Below are 27,753 nucleotides of genomic sequence, written 5' to 3'. Positions count from 1 at the left end.
AAGGGAACCTTTGTAAGGTTTCCACATGTTCATCAACTCCAGCACAAACCTTCTCGAGCAACTGGGGCCAGAGAACAGTTCAGGCAGAACTGAAGCCTAGATCACTAGGACCAGGCTCAGTGGGTCCTCACACCACCCAACATGGGGACACCAAGAACTGGTGACTGTCACCAGGGCTCAGGATCTTTTAATGCCTCCTCTCCCCCACAGGGATCCACATGCAAATCACCTCGGGTGCTCCCAGAAGAAATTGGCGTCACAGGCAGAGGCCAGCATGCTGGGTCTCCAACCTGCAGACAGCCATGCAGATGCTGTGGTCCCTCCTCTGCCTTCTGGCAGCTCCCCTGGGTAAGGGTCTGGGAACTCTGGGATAGATGGGAGGCCTTTCTGTGGGATGGGATAGACTCACCATGACTCTCTTTGTCCCTAGGTGTCCTGTCTCAACTTACACTTCAGGAATCAGGCCCAGGACTGGTGAAGCCCTCACAGACCCTCTCTCTCACATGTGTTGTCTCTGGGGGCTCTGTGACCAGTAGTTACTATTGGAACTGGATCCGCCAGCGCCCTGGGAGAGCATTGGAGTGGATGGGGTACTGGACAGGTAGCACAAGGTACAACCCGGCTTTCCAGGGCCGCATCTCCATCACCGCTGACACGTCCAAGAACCAGTTCTCCCTGCAGCTGAGCTCCGTGACCACCGAGGACACGGCCGTGTATTACTGTGCGAGAGGCACACTGAGGAGACATCAGTGTGAGCCCAGACACAAATCTCCCTGCAGGGTCACAGGAGGGCCTGGGCTACAGGTACCCTCAGAATCCACCAGGGGGCGCTCAGGACTCTGGTGGCACTCAGGTCACCTTGGGGAGCTCAGGTCACTAGGGGGTGCTCAAGAGACAAGGGGCGCTCGGGACAGAAGGGGACACTCAGGTCACCATGGGGCGCTAAAGACCCACCAATACATTTTCAACACCAGAAACAGGTGCAGTTAGAGATTAAATGCATATTTCCAGTCACAGTTTGGTGCTTCCTTTCCATAAAATAGTTTCCCCAGGGGCCTCTCTAGAATTATAATTTGATTTTACCTCCTACATATGTGAAAAGGAAAGTTAGGTGTAATAGGAGAAAACTATATTTCATGTTCAAAAGGTAGAATGTCACTTACACTTGCTTAGTCTTTCCCAAATTGATGATTAATTATAGATACTCTGATTTATGTCCATGAAGTCTGTAAAAAGGTTCAGCTGGACTCAACAACACAGCACCACACAGCCCAGTGTACAAGCTATGAGACAGCATCATAAAGTTCATGCTGGACATCAGGTACAGGGGCATCATGAAGTCAAAGCCAGAGAACAATGGCCCCAGTGCAGGGGATCATTGTGTGGACACCATGTTCACAGCTTCTATTTAGTTTACATCATCCAGAAGCAGAGGGACCCCAACCAAGTTTGGCACAGTTGGTGAATCAGATGATCCAACACACACATAACAAGAGAATATAAAATGCTATGGATCTCGGGGAATGCCACACAGCATGTCAGAAATGCTTTAATAAACCCAGGAAACGATATGAAATCAGGGATTTTTTTTTTTATTGTGGGTCAGTGCTAGAAATTTCCTGAGGGATCTGGAACATCAAAGGCACACAACCTAGGCTTTCCTATGAGATTTCCCATGTGTGGGGAAGAAGAAGATGAAGGAATGAGTCTTCTGGTGTCAGTAACGAATCATCAGAAGATAAAGTCTGATGACTAATTCCATGCAAAAACTATAAAAATAAGTGAAAGGGAATATAAGTGATCAATAGGTATAGACAACCTGAGTGCCTAGAAAGTGAGAATGATAATATATAAGCAGACAATAATAATAATGAAGCTACTAGAAGTAGACAGGGGTCTTACCCAATGTCTGCAGTGGAAGCTGTCCACTCTCCAAGGTCACCAGCTGGTTCTGAAGGTCTTGTGTTTGCTGTGCGCATGCAGAGACCAGAAGCTTCTACTGGATCCATAAGAATCCTCAGGTTGAGGTAGTGGATGGGAGGAACCTTCCACCTTCAGGGAATAACTAGTTGATCCTTCAGTTGCTGATATCAACTCAATGTGTGTGATCTCTACCATCACCATGTTGAAACTTAACACCAATGTGATGGGAGGAGGAGGTGGGGCCTTAGGAAAGCACTAAGGTCAGGAGGGTGCAGCCTCATGATGGGATTACTGCCCTTATACACCAGGACTGGGAAAGCTCCCGGCCCCTTGACCCCATGTGAGGTGACCGGGCAAAGATGGGCTAGGACATGGGTGCTCTCCAGACACCAAATCTGCCTGCACCTTGACATGGGACTTCCCAGACTCCAGAACTGTGAGAAATGTGTGTCTGATGTTTAAAACCACCCAGTCCATGTACATTTTCACAGCAGCTGGAACAGACTAAGACATTAGTGACACATGATCCCAGGCATTTTCTCTGGCATTTCCAGAAGATGTGGCTGTGATGACCAATAGGATTTGAGTCTTAACATCTCCTTACAGACTTGTGTTATACTGACTGCCATGAGCTGTGTGCCTCAGTCACTGGATATAATGTTAATACCACATGTTCCCAACCTGAAACCCACCTACATCTGTGACTCTCCATCACAGGTAGAGGGTAGGTTCCCCTTGGCGTGTTCATTACTGGAAACCCTCAAGGCACCTACGTTACTTGTTTACCCTTTATCTTATTATTTGTATGCAATCCTTTTTCTAATGGGTCCCTACACAAGCCAGGTAACACCTCTTGATGACAAATTCTATCAACTCTGCCATCCTATTACATAGTATACGTATGATCATACCTCATACTGAAGCTGTTTCAGGGAAGTTAAGTCCACTCATGATGAGTAGGGCAGCTCTTAAATACCAGAAGCAGTGGAGTGGCCCAGCTTTGTCCAAACTGAACATGATTTGTACACTTAGCTGCTATCCCAAACATGCACACCAAGGAATTTATTAATTTTTTTTATTCTAAGTACTATTTTATTAATTTTATTATGTTATCTTAGTCAACATAAAGTAATTCATTAGTTTTTGATGTGGTGATCCACGACTCATTGTTTGTGTATAACACCCAGTGCTCCATGCAGTACATGCCCTCCTTAACACCCATCACCGGGCTAACCAATCCCCCACTCCCCTCTAAAACCCTCAGTTTATTTCTCAGAGTCCATAATCTGTCATGGTTCGTCTCACCCTCCAATTCCCCCCCTTCATTTTTCCCTTCCTTTTCCTAATGTCCTCTATGCTATTCCTTATGTTCCACAAATAATTGAAACCATATGATAATTGACTTTCTCTGCTTGACTTATTTCACTTAGCATAATCTCCTCCAGTTCCATCCATGTGGATGTAAAAGTTGGGTATTCATCCTTTCTGATGGCTGAGTAATATTCCATTGTATATGTGGACCACATCTTCTTTATCCATTCATCTGTTGAAGGGCATCTCGGCTCTTTCCACAGTTTGGCTATTGCAGACATTGCTGCTATGAACATTGGGGTGCATATGGTGCTTCTTTTCACTACATCTGTGTCTTTGGGGTAAATACCTAGTAGTGCAATTTCTGGGTCATAGGATAGCTCTATTTTTAATTTTTTGAGGCACTTTCACACTGTTTTTCAAAGTGGCTATACCAACTTGCATTCCCACCAACAGTGTAAGAGGGTTCCCCTTTCTCCACAACCTCTCCAACATTTGTTGTTTCTTGCCTTGTCAATTTTGGCCATTCTGACTGGTGTAAGGTGGTATCTCAATGTGGTTTTGATTTGAATTTACCTGATGGCTAATGATGATGAACATTTTTTCATGTGTTTGTTAGCCATTTCTATGTCTTCTTTTAAGAAGTGTCTGTTCATGTCTTCTGCCCATTTTTTTGACTTGATTATTTGTTTTTTGGGTGTTGAGTTTGAGCAGTTCTTTATAGATCTTGGATATCAGCCCTTTGTCTGTAGAGGCATTTGCAAATATCTTCTCCCATTCTGTGGGTTGCCTCTTTGTTTTGTTGACTGTTTCCTTAGCTGTGCAGAAGCTTTTTGAAGGCCCCAAAGTCCCAAAAGTTCATTTTTGCTTTTGTTTCACTAGTTTTTGGAGATGTATCTTGAAAGAAGTTGCTGTGGGTGATGTCAAAGAGGTTACTGCCTATGTTCTCCTCTAGGATTTTGATGGATTCCTGTCTCACATTGAGGTCTCTCATCCACTTTGAGTTTATCTTTGTGTATGGTGTTAGAGAATGGTCGAGTTTCATTCTCCTGCATGTGGCTGTCCAATTTTCAGAGCACCACTTATTGAAGAGACTGTCTTTTTTCCATTGCATATTTTTTCCTGCTTTGTTGAAGATTATTTGACCATAGAGTTGAGGGTCCATATCTGGGTTCTCTATTCTGTTCCATTGATCTATGTGTCTGTTTTTGTGCCAGTACCATGCTGTCTTGGTGATCACAGCTTTGTAATAGAGCTTGAAGTCAGGCATTGTGATGCCCCCACCTTTGGTTTTCTTTTTCAACATTTCCTTGGCGATTCAGGGTCTTTTCTGATTCCATACAAATTTTAGGATTGTTTGTTCCAGCATTTTGAAAAATGCCATTGGAATTTTGATTGGGATGGCGTTGAAGGTATAGATTGCTCTGGGAAGCATAGACATTTTAACAATGTTTATTCTTCTGATCCATGAGCATGGAATATTTTTCCATCTTTTGTGTCTTCTTCAATTTCTTTCATGAGTGTTCTGTAGTTCCTAGAGTATAGATCCTTTACCTCTTTGGTTAGGTTTATTCCGAGGTATCTTATGGTTTTTGGTGCTATTGTAAATGGAATCCTTTCTCTAATTTCTCTTTCTACAGTTGCATTGTTAGTGTACAAGAAAGCAACTGATTTCTGTGCATTGATTTTGTATCCTGCCACATTACTGAATTGCTGGATGAGTTCTAGTAATTTGGGGGTGGAGACTTTTGGGTTTTCCACATAAAGTATCATGTCATCTGTGAAGAGAGAGAGTTTGACTTCTTCTTTACCAATGTGAATATGTTTTATTTCTTTTGGTTGTCTGATTGCTGTTGCTAGGACTTCTAGTACTATGTTTACCAGTAGTGGTGAGAGTGGGCATCTTTGTTGTGTTCCTGATCTTAAGGGAAAGGCTCTCAGCTTTTCCCCACTGAGAATGATATTCACTGGGGGTTTTTCATATATGGATTTAATGAACTTGAGGAATGTTCCCTCTATCCCTATACTCTGAAGAGTTTTAATCAGGAAAGGATGCTGTATTTTGTCAAATGCTTTTTCTGCATCAATTGAGAGGACCGTATGATTCTTCTCTCTCCTCTTATTGATGTGTTCTATCACATTGATTGATTTGCGAATGTAGAACCACCCTTGCATCCCAAGGATAAATCCCACTCTGTTGTGGTGGATGATCATTTTAATGTACTGTTGGATCCTATTAGCTAGGATTTTGTTGAGAATTTTGAAATCCATATTCATCAGAGATATTGGTCTGAAACTCTCCTTTTGATCGGGTCTTTGCCTGGTTGGGGGATCAAGGTAATGCTGGTCTCAGAGAATGAGTCTGGAAGCTTTCCTTCTGTTTCTATTTTTTGAAACAGCTTCAGTAGAATAGGTATTATTTCTTCTTTGACTGGTAGAATTCCCCAGGGAATCCATCAGGCCCTGGACTCTTGTTTTTGGGGAGGTTTTTGATCACTGCTTCAATCTGGTTACTGGTTATTGGTGTAGTCAGGTTGTCAATTTCTTCCTGTTCAGTGTTGGGAGTTTGTAGGTTTCCAGGAAGGCATCCATTTCTTCCAGGTTGCTCAGTTTATTGGCATATATTTGTTGATAATTTCTAATTGTTTCTATCTCCTTGGTGTTAGTTGTGATCTCTCCCTTTTCATTCATAACTTTATTAATTTGGGTCCTTTCTCCTTTCTTTTGGATAAGCCTGGCCAGTGGTTTATCAATCATATTAATTTTTTCAAAGAACCAGCTTCTGGTTACATTGATCTGCTCTATTGTATTTCTGGTTTCTAATTGATTCTGTTCTACTCTTAATTATTTCTCTTCTATTGCATGGCTTAGGCATCATTTGTTGTTTTTCTTCCAGTTCTTTAAGGTGTAAAGTTAGTTGGTGAATTCGGAATTTTTCTATTTTTTTGAGTGAGGCTTGGATGGCTAGGTATTTCCTCCTTAGGACTGCCATTGCAGTATCCCATAGGTTTTGGGCTGCTGTGTTTCTGTTCTCATTGGTTTCCATGAATTGTTTAAGTTCTTCTTTGATTTCCCTGGTTGACCCAAACATTCTTGAGCAGAGTGGTCTTTAGCTTCCAAGTGTTTGAATTTCTTCCAAATTTTTTCTTGTGATTGAGTTCAAGTTTCAAAGCATTATGGTCTGAGAATATGCAGGGAAAAATCTCAATCTTTTGGTATCTGTTGAGACCTGATTTGTGACCCAATATGTAGTCTATTCTGGAGAAAGTTCCATATGAACTCGAGAAGAATGAGTATTCTGTTGTTTTAGGGTGGTATGTTTCGTATATATCTATGAGGTCCATCTGGTCCAGTGTGTCATTCAAAGCTCTTGTTTCTTTGTTGATTTTCTCCTTAGGTCATTTGTCTATTGCTGAGAATGTGGTGTTAGGGTCTCCTACTATTAACGTATTATTATCAATATGTTTGTTTATTTTGGTTAACAGTTGGCTTATATAGATGGCTGCTCCAATGTTGGGGGCAGAGATATTTACAATTAGTAGATCTTCTTGTTGGATAGACCCTTTAAAAATGATATAGTGTCGGGGCGCCTGAGTGCCTCAATTGGTTAAGCATCTGCCTTCAGCTTGGGTCATGATCCTGGGGTCCTGGGATAAAGCCCTGCGTCGGGTTCCCTGTTCAATGGATAGCCTGCTTCTCCCTCTCTCCTCTCTTCATGCTCTATCTCTCAATATCTCTCTCTGTCTCTCAAATAAATGGAATCTTTAAAAAGAAAAAAAGAATGATAGGGTGTCCTTCTGTGTTTCTAACTACAGTCTTGAGCTTATAATCTAATTTGTCTGATATTAGAATTGCTACCCCAGCTTTCTTTAGAGGTCCGTTGGCATGGAAGATGGATCTCTACCCCTTTACTTTCAGTCTGGATGTATCTTTAGTTTCAAAATGAGTCTTTTGTAGACAGAATATGGATGGGTCCTGTCTTTTTATCCAATCTGAAATCCTGTACCATTTTATGGGAGCGTTTAGGCCATTCACATTGAGAGTGATTATTGAAAGATATGAATTCATTTTCATCATATTGCCTGTGAAGTCCTTGTTTCTATAGATTGTCTCTGTAAATTTCTGTTGTATGTCACTCTTGGGGTCTTTTTCTTTTTATAGAACCACCATTAATATTTCTTGCAGGGCTGGCTTAGTGGTCACCTGTTCTTTCAGTTTCTGCCAGTCCTGGAAGTTCTGCATCTCTCCATCCATTCTATTTTTTTTTTAAGATTTTATTTATTTATTTGACAGAGGCAGAGATAGTGAGAGCAGGAACACAAGCAGGGGGAGTGGGAGAGGGAGAAGCAGGTTCCCAGCAGGGAGCCCAATGTGGGGCTCCATCCCAGGACCCTGGGATCATGACCTGAGCAGAAGGCAGATGCTTAATGACTGAGTCACCCAGGTGCCCCTCTCCATCCATTCTAAATGACAGGCTTGCCAGATAAAGTATTCTTGGCTGCATGTTCTTTTCATTTAGTACCCTAAATATGTCTTGCCAGGCCTTTCTGGCTTGCAGGTCTCTCTGGATAGGTCTGATGTTATTCTGATGTTCCTCCCTCTGTATGTAAGGAATCTCTTCCCCCTAACTGCCCTTAAGATGGTTTCCTTGGTTCTAAGATTTGTGAGTTTTACTATTACATGCTGGGGCATTGGTCTGTTCTCCTTGATCTTGGGAGGGGTCCTCTCTGCCTCTAGGACACGAATGCTTGTTTCATTCCCCAGATTAGGGAAGTTCTCAGCTATGATTTGCTCAAATATATCTTCTAGTCCTCTCTCTCTCTCCACCCCCTCAGAGATTCCAATAATTCTGACATTGGAACGTTTCATGGCGTCACTTATTTCTCTAATTTTGTTTTCATGGATATAGTGTCACAGAAGGACACTATATCATTCTTAGAGGGTCTATCCTACAAGAAGGTCTAACAATTCTAAATATCTATGCCCCTTCTTTTCTATCAGTTTGTCTTCTAGATCACTAATTCGTTCTTCTGCCTCACTTACCCTAGCTGTTAGATTACCTAGATTAGATTGGATATCATTGAAAGAATTTTTAAGTTCTGCCAATTCAGCTTTCATTTCTGCCCTTGGAGACTCTATGTTGCCATGAATCAATTTCTCCATTCTAGCTATTGTCTTCATAACTGTTACCCTGAAGTCCATTTCTGACATCTTGCTTATATCTATATCCATTTGTAAATCTGTGGCAGAAGTTACAGTCTCTGAGTCTTTCCTATTTTGGGGGTTCCTCCTCTTAGTCATTCTGTTGAGGGGTGGTTGAGGGAATGTAGGGAGTCCAAATTATTGACCACAACCCAAGCAAGATGCACCTGTTTTCTAGGCACCTTAGGGTTGTTGGCCTCTCATTCTCCCAGCCTGTCTTCTGGGGGAGGCGCCTGCCATGCTGTTACTTAGGCAATCCTTTTAGGGCAGAGTTGCCCTGCCCCATGTGGGGGGTATGGGCTCAGTGAAACCGGTTTGGGGGGGCTTTTGTTCTCTGGCAGCTTTCCCTAGCGGCTTTCCACGTCTCTTCCAAGAGTCAGAGCAGAAGTGACCATTTCCAACCCTCTGCCTCAGAGCAGAGAGACCTCAGTCTGTTCTCCAGTGAGCTCTCCAGGCCACACTGTCTCCATTTCTGTCTGTGCTGCTAAAACCGCAGCATCCTGGGTTGTGCACCCCTCCACAGCGCTCCCAGTCCTTGCTTCCAGGTCCAGGTATGTCTCTCCCCTTTGTTCTCCTAAAACAGCCAGTCGCTCCCAGATAACATGCATGGCCCTGAAGCTCCAGGTTTCAGACCAGGGGGCTGCCCTAATGTCCTTTTCCCACTGCTACCGGTGTGCGAGGCTGTGCCTGCTCCCCAGTGCAGGAAGCTTTCTCATTCTGGATGTGCAGGATTCCAGAGGCTCCCTCCCCCCTTCCTTTTATCTTCTGATATCTGCCCACAGAATCACAGCTCCCTGTTTTATACCTCGAAAACAACTGCCAGCGGTATTCTGTTTGTAGAGATCAAGAAATATCTTCTTACAACTCAGGCTGATTTCGTGGGTGTTCAGAGTGGTCTGGGAGATATCCAGCTCAATTCCAGTGACTGGTTCAAATAGGATCCCCTACTCCTCTGCTGTCTTTGTCCCTCTATCCCACACCCAAGACTTTAAACATGAGAGGATGGAGGACATGGTGGAGCAGAGAGATTCCAAAACAGGGTGGAGCCTCTGGACTAGGGGTGGGGGTTTGCTGAATGTGTAAGCAGCCCTTGAGTCAGAGGGAGGTTGGCTCTACTTGCAATAGAACCATCCGTTCTGGCTGAGTCCAGTTCCCTGTCCAACCCCTTGGAGACAATCCCCATCTGGGAAGAAGAAGACCCAGGGCATGGTGAAGGGGTCTCCAGAGAGAATACTGAGGTCCCCCAGGTTATAAAAGACACCCTCCTCCCAGGGGTCCCCCAGGAACTAGGACTCCTTGAGCCCCTTTCCCGGTTCCATACAATGTCACCTCCCACATGCTTGTCCACATCTGGACAACAGATGCAACCCCAGCCCTCATTTACTTACATTCTGGTCCTCCTCACCCAGGACTTACCTGTTTTCACCATCTCTTACATTTTCCTAAATCTCTTCCATTAATTCATGACGTCATGGAGTCAATATTCTGCACTGAGGTCCCTGCTGTCCTGAGAGCCAGGCACCATAGAAACAAGAACAACATTAACAATCATAACAGCCCAAATCCAACCCACATCGTCCTTTACTCACCCTGAGCACAGATGGTTCTAGGGAGGAACACATTAATCTGAGTTGGGAAGGGAAGTTCTGGCGTTCCCTTCCCACACAACCTGAGACATGGAGACCCTACTACACAGGCCCCTTCAGGGGTCCTAGCCCCAGGATGAGCCCACCAACCACCATCCAGGCCAGAATTCCTCATGGGAAGGAGGAGGATGACAGGGAAGCTGGACGTGGGCTTATGGGCAGTATCTGGAGCATCTTGGTTTTTCACCTTGATTTCTCTGTCTTCTGTGGTCCTTACAGACAGGTCCCTCCATGTGTTCTGAAGACCTTATGAATTATGAATTTATTACAGAAAAGTCATTTTTCTCTCTGTTGCACATTCTCTCTTTCTCTCCCACTCCTCTGATTCTGTCTCTCACATATGAGATTTCAACACATATGTTTGAGGATACATTCTCATAAGGTTATAAATGACCATGTTCATATTGTTTGCTTTTTTTAATCCACAGAGAACTCCTGATATAATTTATAGATATTTCCTGCCTTCATTGTATATTTTATCACTTCCATATTTATCGCATCTTCTCTGGACATTCTTTGTCCTCTAATGTTAGCAAGTACTTCACGTAATTAACGATGTTGAGCTCCCCATTGACAGTTTGACCTGAGGTGATAGGATGAGCCAAAAGAAGGAGGTCACATTCCTGATTCACTGAACGCCCACAAATTCTTGGCAGCAGAGCTGATGGGACGTCCTTGTCCTCACGGGTAGACCACAGCCCCTCAGATGTGATCTGGACCTCATGTTCCAGCAGATCCTGGAAGCCAAGGATGCTGCCAATCCTGCACCCCACTCTGCACCTGCAACAGGGTACAGATTTCTCACTGGGGTGTCTTCTATTTAAGGAAAGAGAGGTAACTTCTGGAGCAAACTGTGAAGTTCACAATCCACACCTAGTCCCTCTGAGCCACAGGAGTTTACCATTGGACTATATAATGCCCCTCCACACACAGGACAAGCACACCAGTGTATCAGGAGGAGATTAACACTGAGGGAATTCAGGACACAGATCGGTCTGGGGAGGTAAATGTAGGGATTGTAGGGGCAACAGTGAAACTAGCTCGAGGACAGGAACCCTATAGCTTCCACACCTAGCCCATGGGCCACAGACTTTTTCCCTCTTTCCTTGTGTTCTTGGCCATTACTTCTCCCTACTCTTGGTCTATTGGTTTATTCGGGATTATCTATAACATCTCTGACAGAAACACAGATCCAGGAGAAAGTGCTGCCTGAGGTCCAAGGAGCAAGTGTCAGGAGGGGATGCCCAGAAAATAGAGCCCCATGAATGGACAGAACAAGAACTGTTCCAGTGATGAGTGGTCCTATGGAACTGAGGCGGCTCTCAGAGAGCTGACATCACTCACTTGTCCCTATGCTTCCCTGCCCACCTGATAACCTGGAAGAGTGTCACCTGACATGGCGTTGCTTCTCCTCCTCCAATTCTCAGGGTCACCTCTCCCACATGTATGGGGTCACCAGTTCCACCTAGCTGCAGGCCAGGGATGCTCATAGGATGACTGCTCTTGCCTGTCCTCAGCCCTGGAACCAGGCTCACACCTGCTGGTGTCCACACTATCCGAACAGTAGCAGCGAGCACAGCCCAGAGTCCCCGCACTCTTCAGACCTCCTCTTAATGGGCACAAACCCAGTGCCCAGCCCATGTCTGGGGGGATGCAAACCCCCCTATGCTGGTGTACTTTGTGTGTGGCCCAATTGTGCATGGCCCTGAGTACAGGTTGGAGGATGGGACACTTTTGCTGTCACCAGAATCCTCCCAGGCCCCAGCAGCACTGTTGACCTTGAAGGAGACCCACAAGGACCCTCTACACACAACATCAAGCTCTGGTGAGGAGTTATTTTATCCAAACCAGAAGCAGATGCATCTCCTCCATTGTGGCTTTTTACGTGTGGCACTTCCGTTCTGGAAACATAAACTAACAAATTAAGTTAGTGAAAAAGTAAGGTGTGCTTCTACAGTCTTCTGGGCCTTAAATTCCTATTTCTGGTGCTAAGGATGTCTCTCTCCTCCTGGTACAGAGAGGGTGCCTTTCTCATGGGAGACTTATCTTCAGCTTTCAGGGGGACCGAGGAGGTCATGGTGTCTCTGCACAGACTGTTTCTCAAGTACCTTTAATTCCAGGGGCATATGTGGGGTGGCATATTCTACTCCCCTCTACCATGCAATACTGGAGTAGAGACACTACAGCAAATATCTGTGAGCCCAGACAGGGTCCCCAAGCAGGGCTGAGGTCTCAGCTGCAGGGGATGCTCAGGACCCCACCAGCACAGGGCTGCTGCTCCAGGAGCAGGTGCACAGGGGTCTGGGGAAGTCTTTCCTCTCAGAAGTTGGGGTCTCCTTTTCCAGAAAACAATCTAAAATATGAGTAGGACAAGCAATGCTAAAGGGTGTGTAAATATCCTGTTCTGTCAGGAACAGTTACCAAACTCAAGGCAATGAGAAGCACATTTGAAGAGGATGATATTCCAGGGCTTTGGGATATCTTAATTTTAAAGAGATGGAGGCAGGAATGCAGTTATTACCTCATGGGTGCAGCATTTTGGAGTCACACCGATCCAGGAAAAAAATATCCAGATATCAGTGCCAAGAAAAGGTTCAGGTGGTTTTACTGTCATTCAAAGTTGGATTCAAAATAAGTAGCATTTCCTGTGGGGTCTTTTCCCTCAGTGGGAGAAGTTCTGTCTGCTGCTAGCTCAGGGAGCTGGCAGGGTACCCATGTCCTCAAACAAGGATTAAGACTTGGTCCTTCAACGTCCTACTGAACATGGTCCCTGTGATGTCTATCTGCTCCTTCTCTTGATGGGTCTGGTTTGAGTATAAAATACTCTGTTTCAAGCTGGGGGCATCACGTTGCCCGATTTCAAGCTATATTACAAAGCTGTGATCACCAAGACAGCATGGTACTGGCACAAAAACAGACATATAGACCAATGGAACAGAAGAGAGAACCCAGGTATGGACCCTCAACTCTATGGTCAAATAATCTTCAACAAAGCAGGAAAAAATATGCAATGGAAAAAAGACAGTCTCTTCAATAAGTGGTGCTCTGAAAATTGGACAGCCACATGCAGAAGAATGAAACTCGACCATTCTCTAACACCATACACAAAGATAAACTCAAAGTGGATGAGAGACCTCAATGTGAGACAGGAATCCATCAAAATCCTAGAGGAGAACATAAGCAGTAACCTCTTTGACATCACCCACAGCAACTTCTTTCAAGATACATCTCCAAAAGCTAGTGAAACAAAAGCAAAAATGAACTTTTGGGACTTTGGGGCCTTCAAAAAGCTTCTGCACAGCTAAGGAAACAGTCAACAAAACAAAGAGGCAACCCACTGAATGGGAGAAGATATTTGCAAATGCCTCTACAGATAAAGGGCTGGTATCCAAGATCTAGAAAGGACTTCTCAAACTCAACACCCAAAAAACAAATAATCAAGTCAAAAGTGGGCAGAAGATATGAAAAGACACTTCTCTGAAGAAGACATACAAATGGCTAACAGACACATGAAAAAATGTTCATCATCATTAGCCATCAGGGAAATTCAAATCAAAACCACATTGAGATACCACCTTACACCAGTTAGAATGGCAAAAATGGACAGGGAAAGAAACAACAAATGTTGGAGAGGTTGTGGAGAAAGGGGAACCCTCTTACACTGTTGGTGGGAATGCAAGTTGGTACAGCCACTTTGGAAAACAATGTGGAGGTTCCTCAAAAATTTAAAAATAGAGCTACCCCATGACCCAGCAATTGCACTTCTGGGTATTTATCCCAAAGACACAGATGTAGTGAAAAGAAGGGCCATATGCACCCCAATGTTCATAGCAGCAATGTCCGCAATAGCCAAACTGTGGAAAGAGCTGAGATGCCCTTCAACAGATGAATGGATAAAAAAGATGTGGTCCATATATACAATGGGATATTACTCAGCCATCAGAAAGGATGAATACCCAATTTTTACATCAACATGGATGGGACTGGAGGAGATTATGCTAAGTGAAATAACTCAAGCAGACAAAGTCAATTATCATATGGTTTCACTTATTTGTGGAACATAAGGAATAGCATGGAGGACATTAGGAGAAGGAAGGGAAAAATGAAGGGGGCGAAATCGGAGGGAGAGATGAACCATGAGAGACTATGGACTCTGAGTAACAAACTGAGGGTTTTAGAGTGGAGGGAGGTGGGGGGATTGGTTAGCCCGGTGATGGGTATTAAGGAGGGCACGTACTGCATGGAGCACTGGGTGTTATACGAAAACAATGGATCATGGATCACCACAACAAAAACTAATGATATATTGTATGGTGACTAACATAATATAATAAAATTTTAAAAAAATAATAAAATAACAATATTTAAAAATAAATAAAATAAATAAAATAAAATACTCTGTTTCATGAATATGCAAATGATCTGAGGTACACTAGGTTAGGTATGAAGATGTCTGTGTCCTGAGAGCATCACCCAACAACTGCACCCCCCCCCCCCCAGAAGCCACTGAGAACACAGCCTCTCACCATGGACTGGAGCTGGAGAATCCTCTTCTTGGTGGCACTGGCTACAGGTAAGGGACTCCCAGTCACTGGGCTGAGGAGGGGACAAAGGCCAGTCAAGGATGACATCATCCCCACCTGTTCCCTCTCCACAGGTGTGCACTCCCAGGTCCCGCTGATACAGTCTGGGACTGAAGTGAGGAAGCCAGGCACATCCAGGAAGGTCTCCTGTAAGGCATCTGGATACACATTCACTGACTACTATCTGCACTGTGTGTGACAGGCCCCAGAACAAGGGCTTGAGTGGTTGGGGTGAATTGACCCTGAAGATGGTGCCACAAGTTATGCACTGAAACTCCAGGGCAGAGTCACCGTGATGGCAGACACGTCCAGTAGAACAGCCTACATGGATCTGAGCAGTCTGAGGTTGAGGACACGGACATGTATCACTGTGGGAGAAACATAGTGGGAGAATTCATATCCTGGGTGTGTCAGAAACCCTGAGGAGGGGGCAGCTGTTGTGATGGGCTAAGGAGATGTGAAGTACAAGGATTCCCCTGCCTTCATCATACCAAAGTGTAGAAGTTTGGGACAAAGAATCATGTTCTCATGGGGATCCCAGTCTTTTAGGGAAAGGTTTGAAGAGTCCAAATATACTGAAATAAAAACACAGGTAAAAGGTTTGCATAAAATACCACCTCTTTTTTTGTTTTGTTTTATTATGTTCAGTTAGCCAACATATAGTACATCATTAGTGTTTTTTTGTAATTTTTTATTTATTTTTTGAGACACACACAGAGAGAGAGCACAAGCAGGGAGGAGGGTCAGAGGCAGAGGGAAATACAGACTCTCCGCTGAGCAGGGAGCTCCATGTGGGGACTTGATCCCAAGACACCAGGATCATGACCATATCCAAAGGCAGCTGCCTAACCAACTAAGGCACCCAGGTGCCCCCATCATTAGTTTTTGCTGTAGTATTCAGTGATTCATTAGTTGTGTATAACACTCAGTGCTCATCACATCAAGTGCCCTCCTTAATACCCATCACCCAGTTACTCCATCCCCCACCCCCCTCCCTTCTGTAATTCTCAGTTTGTTTCCCAGAATCCAAGTCTCTCATGCTTTGTCTCCCTCTCTGATTTCTTCCCATTTGGATTTCCCTCCCTACCGCTAATGTCCACTGTGCTATTGCTTATATTCCACATATGAGTGAAATCATATGACACTTATCTTTCTCTGGCTGACGTATTTCACTTAGCATAATCCCCTCCAGTTTCATCCGTGTTAATGCAAACGGTAGGTATTTATCCTTTCTGGTGGTTGAGTAATGTTCCATTGTATATATGGACCACATCTTCTTTATCCATTCATCTTTTGAAGGGCATCTCAGCTCCTTCCACAGTTTGGCTATTGTGGACATTGCTGCTATGAACACTGGGGTGAATGTGCCCCTCTTTTCATTACATCTGTGTCTTTGGGGTAAATACCCAGTAGTGCAATTGCTGGATCATAGGGTAGCTCTATTTTTAACTTTTTGAGGAACTTCCATAGCATTCCAAAGTGGCTGTACCAACTTGCACTCCCACCAACAGTGTAAGAGGGTTCCCCTTTCTCCAGATCCTTGCCAACATTTGTTGTTTCCTGCCTTGTTAATTTTTGCCATTCTGACTGGTGTAAGATGGTATCTCATTGTGGTTTTGATTTGGATTTCCCTGATGGCTAATGATGTTGAACATTTTTTCATGTGTCTGTTAGCTATTTCTATGTCTTTTTTGGAGAACTCTCTGTTCATGTCTTCTGCACATTGCTTGACTGGACTTTTTGGTTTTGGGGTGTTGAGTTTGGGAAGTTCTGCATAGATCTCGGTTACCAGCCCTTTATCTGTAATGTCATTTGCAAATATCTTCTCCCATTCCATCGGGTGCCTCTTAGTTTTGTTGACTATTTCCTTTGCTGTGCAGAAGGTTTTATCTTGGTGAAGTCCCAAAAGTTCCTTTTTGCTTTTGTTTCCCTTGCCTTTAGAGATGTGTCTTGAAAGAAGTTGCTGTGGCCAATGTTGAAGAGGTTAATGCCTGTGTTCTCCTTTAGGATTTTGATGGATTCCTGTGTCACATTGAGGTCTTTCATCCATTTTGAGTTTATCTTTGTGTATGGTGTAAGAGAATGGTCGAGTTTCATTCTTCTGTACATAGCTGTCCAATTTTCCCAGCATCATTTTTTGAAGAGACTGTCTTTTTTCCATTGGATATTCTTTTCTGATTTGTCAAAGTTTAGTTGACCATAGAGTTGAGCTTCCTTTTCTGGGGTCTCTATTCTGTTCCTTTGATCCATGTGTCTGTTTTTGTGCCAGTACCATACTGTCTTGGTGATCACAGCTTTTCAATATAGCTTGAAGTCAGGCATTGTGATACTCTTATCTTTGGTTTTCTTTTTCAACATTCCCCTGGTGATTCAGGGTCTTTTCTGGTTCCATGCAAATTTTAAGGTAATTTCTTCCAGTTCTGTGAAAAATATCAATGGTATTTTGATAAGGATTGCATTGAAAGTGGAGATTTCTCTGGGTAGGATAAGCATTTTAACAATGTTTATTCTTTTTTTTTATTATGTTCAGTTAGCCAATATATAGTACATCATTTTTGATGTAGTGTTCAACAATTCATTAGTTGCGTATAACACCCAGTGTTCATCACAACACATGCCCTCCTTAATACCCATTCTTCCAATCCATGAACATGGAATGTTTTTCCATCTCTTTGTGTCTCCCTCAGTTTCTTTCATAAGTGTTCTGTTGTAGAGTGTATAGATCCTTTACCTCTTTGGTTAGGTTTATTCCTAAGTATCTTATGGTTTTTGGTGCTATTGTAAATGGAATCAATTCCTTAATTTCTCTTTCTTCAGTCACATTGTCAGTGTACAGAAATGCAACTGATTTCTGTGCATTCATTTTCTATCCTGCCACATTGATGAATATCTGTATGAGTTCCAGTAATTTAGAGGTGGAGTCTTTTGGGTTTTCCACATAAAGTATCATGTCATCTGCGAAGAGAGAGAGTTGTACTTCTTCTTTGCCAGTTTGAATGCCTTTTCTTTTTGTTGTCTGATTGTTGTTGCTAGGACTTCCAGTACTATATTGAACAATAGTGGTGAGAGTGGGCATTCTTGTTGTGTTCCTGATCTTAAGAGAAAGGCTCTTAGCTTTTCCCCATTGAGAATGATATTCATAGATGCTTTTCATAGAAGATTTTATGATATTGATGTATGTTCCCTCTATTCCTATACTTTGAAGAGTTTTCATCAGGAAAGGATGCTATATTTTGTCAAATGCTTTTTCTGCATCAATTGAGAGGATCATATGTTTCTTTTCTCTTCTTCTGTTAATATGATCTATCATGTTAATTGATTTTTGAATGTTGAACCAGCCTTGCATCCCAGGAATAAATCCCACCTGGTCGTGGTGAATAATCCTTTTCATGTACTGTTGGATTCTATTGGCTAGGATCTTGTTGAGTTATTTGACATCCATGTTCATCAGGGATATTGGTCTGTAATTCTCCTTTTTGATGGGATCTTTGTCTGGTTTTGGGATCAAGGTAATGCTGGCCTCAGAGAATGAGTTGGAAGTTTTCCTTCTGTTTCTATTTTTTGTAACAGCTTCAGTTTCATATCTAGAATAGGTATGATTTCTTCTTTAAATGTTTGGTAGAATTCCCCTGGGAAGCCATCTGCTTCAGTTTCTTTGCTGGTTATGCCACCATTCAGGTCTTCTATTTCTTCCTGGTTCAGTTTTGGTAGTTTATACATTTCTAGGAATGCAGCCATTTCTTCCAGTTTGCCCATTTGTTGGCATATAGTTACTCAAAATATGTTCTTATAATTGTTTGTATTTCTTTGGTATTGGTTGTGATATCTCCTCTTTCATTCAGGATATTATTTATTTGGATCCTTTCTCTTTTCTTTTGGATAAATCTGTCCAGAGGTATCTATCTTATCAATTCTTTCAATGAACCAACTTCTAGTTTCATTGATCTTTTCTACTGTTCTTCTAGTTTCTATTTCATTGATTTCAACTGTAATCTTTTTTTTTTAATTTTTTTATTGTTATGTTAATCCCCATACATTACATCATTAGTTTTAGATATAGTGTTCCATGATTCATTGTTTGTGCATAACACCCAGTGCTCCATGCAGAACGTGCCCTCCTCAATACCCATCACCAGGCTAACCCATCCTCCCACCCCCCTCCCCTCTAGAACCCTCAGTTTGTTTTTCAGAGTCCATCGTCTCTCATGGTTCTTCTCCCCCTCCGATTTCCCCCCCTTCATTCTTCCCCTCCTGCTACATTCTTCTTCTTCTTTTTTTCTTTCTTAACATATATTGCATTATTTGTTTCAGAGGTACAGATCTGAGATTCAACAGTCTTGCACAATTCACAGCGCTTACCAGAACACATACCCTCCCCAGTGTCCATCACCCAATCACCCCATCCCTCCCACCCCACCCCCCACTCCAGCAACCCTCACTTTGTTTCCTGAGATTAAGAATTCCTCATATCAGTGAGGTCATATGATACATGTCTTTCTCTGTTTGACTTATTTCGCTCAGCATAATACCCTCCAGTTCCATCCACGTCGTTGCAAATGGAAAGATCTCATTCCTTTTGATGGCTGCATAATATTCCATTGTATATATATACCACCTCTTCTTTATCCATTCATCTGTCGATGGACATCTTGACTCTTTCCACAGTTTGGCTATTGTGGACATTGCTGCTATAAACATCGGGGTGCACATACCCTTTCGGGTCCCTACTTTTGTATCTTTGGGGTAAATACCCAGTAGTGCAATTGCTGGATCGTATGGTAGCTCTATTTTCAACTTTTTGAGGAACCTCCATACTGTTTTCCAGAGTGGCTGCACCAGCTTGCATTCCCACCAACAGTGTAGGAGGGTTCCCCTTTCTCCGCATCCCCGCCAACATCTGTCATTTCCTGACTTGTTAATTTTAGCCATTCTGACTGGTGTGAGGTGGTATCTCATTGAGGTTTTGATTTGGATTTCCCTGATGCCGAGCGATGTTGAGCACTTTTTCATGTGTCTGTTGGCCATTTGGATGTCTTCTTTGGAAAAATGTCTGTTCATATCTTCTGCCCATTTCTTGATTGGATTCTTTGTTCTTTTGGTGTTGAGTTTGATGAGTTCTTTATAGATTTTGGATACTAGCCCTTTATCTGATATGTCATTTGCAAATATCTTCTCCCATTCTGTCAGTTGTCTTTTGGTTTTGTTGACTGTTTCCTTTGCTTTACAAAAGCTTTTTATCTTGATGAAGTCCCAATAGTTCATTTTTGCCCTTGCTTCCCTTGCCTTTGGCGATGTTTCTAGGAAGAAGTTGCTGCGGCTGAGGTCGAAGAGGTTGCTGCCTGTGTTCTCCTTTAGGATTTTGATGGACTCCTGTCTCACATTGAGGTCTTTCAACCATTTGGAGTCTATTTTTGTGTGTGGTGTAAGGAAATGGTCCAGTTTCATTCTTCTGCATGTGGCTGTCCAATTTTCCCAACACCATTTGTTGAAGAGACTGTCTTTTTTCCATTGGACATTCTTTCCTGCTTTGTCAAAGATTAGTTGACCATAGAGTTGAGGGTCCATTTCTGGGCTCTCTATTCTGTTCCATTGATCTATGTGTCTGTTTTTGTGCCAGTACCATACTGTCTTGATGATGACAGCTTTGTAGTAGAGCTGGAAGTCCGGAATTGTGATGCCGCCAGCTTTGCTTTTCTTTTTCAACATTCCTCTGGCTATGCGGGGTCTTTTCTGGTTCCATACAAATTTTAGAATTATTTGTTCCATTTCTTTGAAGAAAGTGGATGGTATTTTGATGGGGATTGCATTGAATGTGTAGATTGCTCTAGGTAGCATTGACATCTTCACAATATTTGTTCTTCCAATCCATGAGCATGGAACGTTTTTCCATTTCTTTGTGTCTTCCTCAATTTCTTTCATGAGTATTTTATAGTTTTCTGAGTACAGATCCTTTGCCTCTTTGGTTAGATTTATTCCTAGGTATCTTATGGTTTTGGGTGCAATTGTAAATGGGATCGACTCCTTAATTTCTCTTTCTTCTGTCTTGCTGTTGGTGTATAGGAATGCCACTGATTTCTGTGCATTGATTTTATATCCTGCCACTTTACTGAATTCCTGTATGAGTTCTAGCAGTTTTGGGGTGGAGTCTTTGGGATTTTCCACATAAAGTATCATATCATCTGCAAAGAGTGAGAGTTTGACTTCTTCTTTGCCAATTTGGATGCCTTTGATTTCTTTTTGTTGTCTGATTGCTGTGGCTAGGACTTCCAATACTATGTTGAATAGCAGTGGTGATACTGGACATCCCTGCCGCGTTCCTGACCTTAGGGGGAAAGCTCTCAATTTTTCCCCATTGAGAATGATATTCGCTGTAGGATTTTCATAGATGGCTTTTATGATATTGAGGTATGTACCCTCTATCCCTATACTCTGAAGAGTTTTGATCAAGAAAGGATGCTGTACTTTGTCAAATGCTTTTTCTGCATCTATTGAGAGGATCATATGATTCTTGTTCTTTCTTTTGTTAATGTATTGTATCACGTTGATTGATTTGCGGATGTTGAACCAACCTTGCAGCCCAGGGATAAATCCCACTTGGTCGTGGTGAATAATCCTTTTAATGTACTGTTGGATCCTATTGGCTAGTATTTTGGTGAGAATTTTTGCATCCATGTTCATCAGGGATATTGGTCTGTAATTCTCCTTTTGGATGGGGTCTTTGTCTGGTTTTGGGATCAAGGTCATACTGGCCTCATAAAATGAGTTTGGAAGTTTTCCTTCCATTTCTATTTTTTGGAACAGTTTCAGAAGGATCGGTATTAATTCTTCTTGAAATGTTTGGTAGAATTCCCCTGGGAAGCCATCTGGCCCTGGGCTTTTGTGTTTTGGGAGATTTTTGATGACTGCTTCTATTTCCTTAGTGGTTATAGGTCTGTTCAGGTTTTCTATTTCTTCCTGGTTCGGTTTTGGTAGTTGATACATCTCTAGGAATGCATCCATTAATTCCAGGTTATCTAATTTGCTGGCATAGAGTTGCTCATAATATGTTCTTATAATTGTTTGTATTTCTTTGGTGTTGGTTGTGATTTCTCCTCTTTCATTCATGATTTTGTTGATTTGGGTCATTTCTCTTTTCTTTTTGATAAGTCTGGCCAGGGGCTTATCAATCTTGTTAATTCTTTCAAAGAACCAGCTCCTAGTTTCGTTGATCTGTTCTACTGTTCTTTTTGTTTCTATTTCATTGATTTCTGCTCTGATCTTTATTATTTCTCTTCTCCTGCTGGGTTTAGGCTTTATTTGCTGTTCTTTCTCCAGCTCCTTTAGGTGTACGGTTAGGTTGTGTACTTGAGACCTTTCTTGTTTCTTGAGAAAGGCTTGTATTGCTATATACTTTCCTCTTAGGACTGCCTTTGCTGTATCCCAAAGATTTTGAACAGTTGTGTTTTCATTTTCATTGGTTTCCATGAATTTTTTTAATTCTTCTTTAATTTCCTGGTTGACCCATTCATTCTTCAGTAGGATGCTCTTTAGCCTCCATGTATTTGAGTTCTTTCTGACTTTCGTCTTGTGATTGAGTTCTAGTTTCAAAGCATTGTGGTCTGAAAATAGGCAGGGGATGATCCCAATCTTCTGGTACCGGTTGAGACCTGATTTATGACCTAGGATGTGATCTATTCTGGAGAATGTTCCATGGGCACTAGAGAAGAATGTGTATTCCGTTGCTTTGGGATGGAATGTTCTGAATATGTCTGCGAAGTCCATTTGGTCCAGTGTGTCATTTAAAGTCTTTATTTCCTTGTTGATCTTTTGTTTAGACGATCTGTCCATTTCAGTGAGGGGGGTGTTAAAGTCCCCCACTATTATTGTATTGTTGTCAATGTGTTTCTTTGCTTTTGTTATTAATTGCCTTATATAATTGGCTGCTCCCATGTTAGGGGCTTAGATATTTACAATTGTTAGATCTTCTTGTTGGATAGACCCTTTAAGTAGGATGTAGTGTCCTTCCTCATCTCTTATTACAGTCTTTGGTTTAAAATCTAATTTGTCTGATATAAGGATTGCCACCCCAGCTTTCTTTTGGTGTCCATTAGCATGGTAAATGGTTTTCCACCCCCTCACTTTCAATCTGGGGGTGTCTTTGGGTCTAAAATGAGTCTCTTGCAGACAGCATATCGATGGGTCTTGTTTTTTAATCCAATCTGATAGCCTGTGTCTTTTGATTGGGGCATTTAGCCCATTTACATTCAGGGTAACTATTGAAAGATAGGAATTCAGTGCCATTGTATTGCCTGTAAAGTGACTGTTACTGTATATTATTTGTGTTCCTTTCTGGTCTATGTTGCTTTTAGGCTCTCTCTTTGCTTAGAGGACCCCTTTCAAGATTTCTTGTAGGGCTGGTTTCGTGTTTGCAAATTCCTTTAGTTTTTGTTTGTCCTGGAAGCTTTTTATCTCTCCTTCAATTTTCAATGACAGCCTAGCTGGATATAGTATTCTTGGCTGCATATTTTTCTCATTTAGTGCTCTGAATATGTCCTGCCAGTCCTTTCTGGCCTGCCAGCTCTCTGTGGATAGGTCTGTTGCCAATCTAATGTTTCTACCATTGTAGGTTACATATCTCTTCTCCCGAGCTGCTTTCAGGATTTTCTCTTTGTCTCTGAGACTCGTAAGTTTTACTATTAGATGTCGGGGTGTTGACCTATTTTTATTGATTTTGAGAGGGGTTCTGTGTGCTTCCTGGATTTTGATGCCTGTTTCCTTCCCCAAATTAGGGAAGTTCTCTGCTATAATTTGCTCCATTATACCTTCTGCCCCTCTCTCTCTTTCTTCTTCTTCTGGGATCCCAATTATTCTAATGTTGTTTCGTCTTATGGTATCGTTTATCTCTCGAATTCTGCCCTCGTGATCCAGTAGTTGTTTATCTCTCTTTTTCTCAGCTTCTTTATTTTCCATCATTTGGTCTTCTTTCACTGATTCTCTCTTCTGCCTCATTTATCCTAGCAGTTAGCGCCCCCATATTTGATTGCACCTCATTAATAGCCTTTTTGATTTCTACTTGGTTAGATTTTAGTTCTTTTACTTCTCCAGAAAGGGTTTCTCAAATAACTTCCATGCTTTTTTCAAGCCCAGCTAGTATCTTTAAAGTGATTATTCTGAACTCTAGATCTGACATCGTACTAATGTCCGTATTGAGTAGGTCCCTGGCAGTCGGTACTACCTCTTGTTCTTTTTGTTGAGGTGATTTTTTTCCGTCTTGTCATTTTGTGCAGAGGAGAATAGATTAATGAGAGAACAAAATGCTAGCAGGGTAACAACATCCCTAGAAAATATACTCTAAACAAATCAGAAAAGACCTGAAGCAGTGGGAAAAGAAAGGGAAAGAGAGAAAAAAGAAAAAGAAAGAAAAAAAGATAAAGATAAAGATAAAAACAAACAAAAGCAGAACAAAACAAAACAAAAACAGAATGTGATCAAATATGATCAGGCTGGTTTATAGATCAGTGCCACACACTAGATTTTGGGTGTATTTTGGTCTGTTAAAAGAAAGTCCCTCCCAAAATTTTAAGGAAAGAAAAACTTATATATGTACAAAAATAAGGGTTGATATGATGAAGGGATGGAATATGATTATAAAAAATTTTATAAAAGGGTTTGATAAGTTGTTTGAAAAAAGAAAGAAGAGGATTAAAAAAAAAGAAAGAAAGAAAAAAGGGAGAGAATGTGATCAGGCAGGGGAGTAGAAAAAAATCATACACTAGAGATTTAGAGTATATTTTGATCTGTTAGAAGAAACTATCTCAAGATTTTAAAGAGAGAACAACTTATATATATATGCCAAAAATATGGGTAACTACTATGAAGGGATAGAATATGACTTTAAAAATGAAAAATAAAAATGTTTTTTTTTTTTTAAAAAAGGGATTGATAAGATGTTGGTTGAAAAAGGGAAAAAGAAAAATTCAAAAAAAAAGAAAAAAGACAGTTAAAAAAAATAATTAACTTTGAAAGACTACAGAATCATGGTAAAAAAGCCATGAATTCTATGTGCAGTGTTCCCCTAGTGCTGGAGTTCTGCCGTTCTCACTGATCGGTAAACTTGGTCTTGGCTGGCTGTTCTCGCTGATCTTCTGGGGGAGGGGCCTGTTGCCGTGGTTCCCAAATGTCTCTGCCGGAGGCGGAATTGCCCCGCCCTTGCCGGTCCGGGCTAAGTAATCTGCTCGGGTTTGCTCTCCGGAGCTTTTGTTCCCTGCAAGCTTTCCGTACAGCTTTGGAGGCGGAGAGTGAAAATGGCGGCCTCCCAGTCTCCGCCCCGGAGGAGCCGAGAACTCGGGGTCCCGCTCCTCAGCGAGCCCCCAGAGAAAAGCAGTCAGTCACTCCCGTCTCCCCGGTCTCCAGCCGCACTCCGTCCTCACCCGGCCTGTGACCGCGCCTTTCTATCTGGCACCCGACCCCGGGTGGAGTCTCCAAACCCAGCAGATCCCCGCGGTGCGCTCCCGCACCTCTCCTCCCGGGGGAGGAAGGTGAGTCTCCCCGGATCTGCCGCTTGTTGGGTCCCTGCTGGAGGAGCAGTGGCCCGACTGTGCCATGGATCACAGTTTATGGCAACCCCGAGCTGAGAGCCCGCGCCTGGGCTCCGTCTCTGCAGCCGGCTTCCCTGCTCCGATCCCTGGGAGCTCTGCCGCACTCAGGTACCCCCGGTCTTTCTGTGACCCCGAGGGTCCTGAGACCACACTGTCCCGCGAGGGTTCCACCCCCCACTTCGCCACCAGAGTGCCGTCCCTCAGCGGAGCAGACTCTAAAAGTTCCGATTTTGTGCTCCGCGGCTCTATCACTTGCCAGAAGCGGCCGACGGAGGCCCCTCCCCCGCCGTCTATCCTCCCGAATATCGCCTCGGATTCACTCCTCCGCACGTCCTACCTTCCAGAAAGTGGTTGCTTTTCTGTTCAGAGAGTTGTTGCTCTTCTTTTCTTCGATCTCCTGTTGAGTTTGTAGGTGTTCAGAATGGTTTGATCCCTATCCAGCTGAATTCCTGAGAGGAGATGAAATCCAGGTCTCCTACTCCTCCGCCATCTTGCTCCACCCCCCCCTCGATTTCAACTGTAATCTTTATTATTTTTCTTCTCCTGCTTGGTTAGGATCTATTTGCTGTTCTTCTTCCAGGTCTTTCAGTTGTAAGGTTAGCTTGTGTATTTGGGACTTTTCTTATTTCTTGGGAAAGGCTTGTATTGCTATATAGTTCTCTCTTAGGACTGCCTTTGCTGCATCCCAAAGGTTTTGAGCAGTTCTGTTTTCATTTTCATTAGTTTCCAAAATTTTTAAAATTCTTCTTTAATTTCCTGGTCAACCCATTCATTCTTTAATAAGATGTTCTTCAACCTCCAAGTGTTTGAGTTCCTTCCAAAATCTTCTTATGATTGAGTTCGTTTCAAAGCATTGTTGTCTGAAAATGTGCAGGGTATAATCCAAATCTTCTGGTATCCTTGAGACCTGATTTGTGACCCAGTATGTAATCTATTCCAGAGAATGTTCCATGTGCAATCAAGAAGAATGCGTATTCTGTTGCTTTAGGATGGAATGCTCTTTGTGTATCTGTGAAGCCCATCTCTTCCAGTGTTCCATTCAAAGTCCAAGGACTTTTATCTGTCCATTGCTGTGAGTGGGGTGTTGAAGTCCCCTACTATCATTGTGTTATTATCTATGTGTTTCTTTACTTTGATTATTAATTGGTTGATGTAATTGGCTGCCCCCAAATTAGGGGCATAAATATTTATAATTATTAGATCTTCTTGTTTGGTAGACTCTTTAAGTGTGATATAGTGTCTCACTTCCACCCTTACTACAGTCTTTGGTTCAAAATCTAACTTTTCTGATATGAGGATTGCTACCCCAGCTTTCCTTTGACCTCCATTGACATGATAAATGCTTCTCTATCCCCTCAGTCTTAATCTAGATGTGACTTTGGGTCTAAAATGAGTTTCTTATAGACAGCATATCCATGGGTCTTGTTTTTTTATGCAGTCTCATACCCTGTGCCTTTTCATTGGAGCATTTAGTCCATTTGCATTCAGGTTAATTATTGAAAGATATGAAATTGGTGTTATTTTATTACCTGTAAAGTCAATGTTTCTGTAGATTGTCTCTTTTCCTTTCTAGTCTTTGTTATTTGGGGGCTGTCTCTTTGCTCAAAGGATCCCCTTTAATATTTCTTGCAGGGCTGGTTTAGTGATCATAAATTCTTTTAGTTTTTCTTCGTCCCTAAGCTTTTTATATCTCCTATTTTGAAGGACACCCTGCTGGATCAAGTATTCTGGCTGCATATTTTTCCCATTTAGCATATTGAATATATCATGGCAGGCCTTTCTGGCCTGCCTGGTCTCTGTGGATAGGTCTGCTGCCAACCTTATGTGTCTACCCTTGTAGGTTAAGGACCTCTTGTCCCAAGCTGCTTTCAGGATTTTCTCTTTATCTCTGAAGTTTACAAGCTTCATTATTATAGATTGGGTTTTTGACCTATTTTCATTGATATTGAAGGGGTTATCTGTGCCACCTGGACTTGAATGTCTGTTTCCTACACCAGATTAGGTAAGTTCTCAGCTATAAATTGTTCAAATAAACCTTCTGCCTCTCTCCTTCTTTCCTCATCACCTTGGACCCTTATTATTCAAATATTATTGTACTTTATGGTATCACTGATTTCTTGAAGTCTCCCCTCATGATCCAGTAGTTGTTTTTGTCTCTTTTTCTCAGCTTCCTTACTTTCCATCATTTTGTCTTCTCTATCACTGATTCTCTCTTCTGGCTCATTTATCCTAGCTGTTAGAGCCTCCATTTATGACTGCCTCACTGTAATAGCATTATTAATTTTGCCCTGATGAGATTTTAGTTCTTTTATTTCTGCAGTAAGAGATTCTTTCGTGTCTTCTGTGCTTTTTTTTTTTTAGCCCACCTAGTACCTTTATAATAGTTGTTTTGAATTTTAGTTCCAACATCTTACTTATATCTGTACTGATGAAATCTATGGCATAGAGTACTACCTCTGGTTCCTTTTTTTTTTTTTTTTTTTTTTTTTTTTTTTTTTTTTTTTTTTTTTT

At 42.3% G+C, this 27,753-nt stretch overlaps 1 gene segment (V, D, J or C); it reads left to right on the top strand.

The window, feature by feature from the left end:
* Nucleotides 1-281: 281 nt before the first annotated feature.
* Nucleotides 282-27,753, top strand: part of LOC116628977 — a 57,027-nt gene continuing 29,555 nt past the window's right edge. The window contains 2 exon segments of the V gene segment in view: nt 282-348; nt 431-751. Of these exon segments, the coding sequence occupies nt 303-348; nt 431-751 (367 nt within the window).

This window comes from Phoca vitulina, unplaced genomic scaffold, assembly GCF_004348235.1.
Source record: "Phoca vitulina isolate PV1807 unplaced genomic scaffold, GSC_HSeal_1.0 scaffold161, whole genome shotgun sequence".
Taxonomy (NCBI): Eukaryota; Metazoa; Chordata; class Mammalia; order Carnivora; family Phocidae; genus Phoca; species Phoca vitulina.
This window is presented reverse-complemented; position numbering and strand designations above follow the sequence as displayed.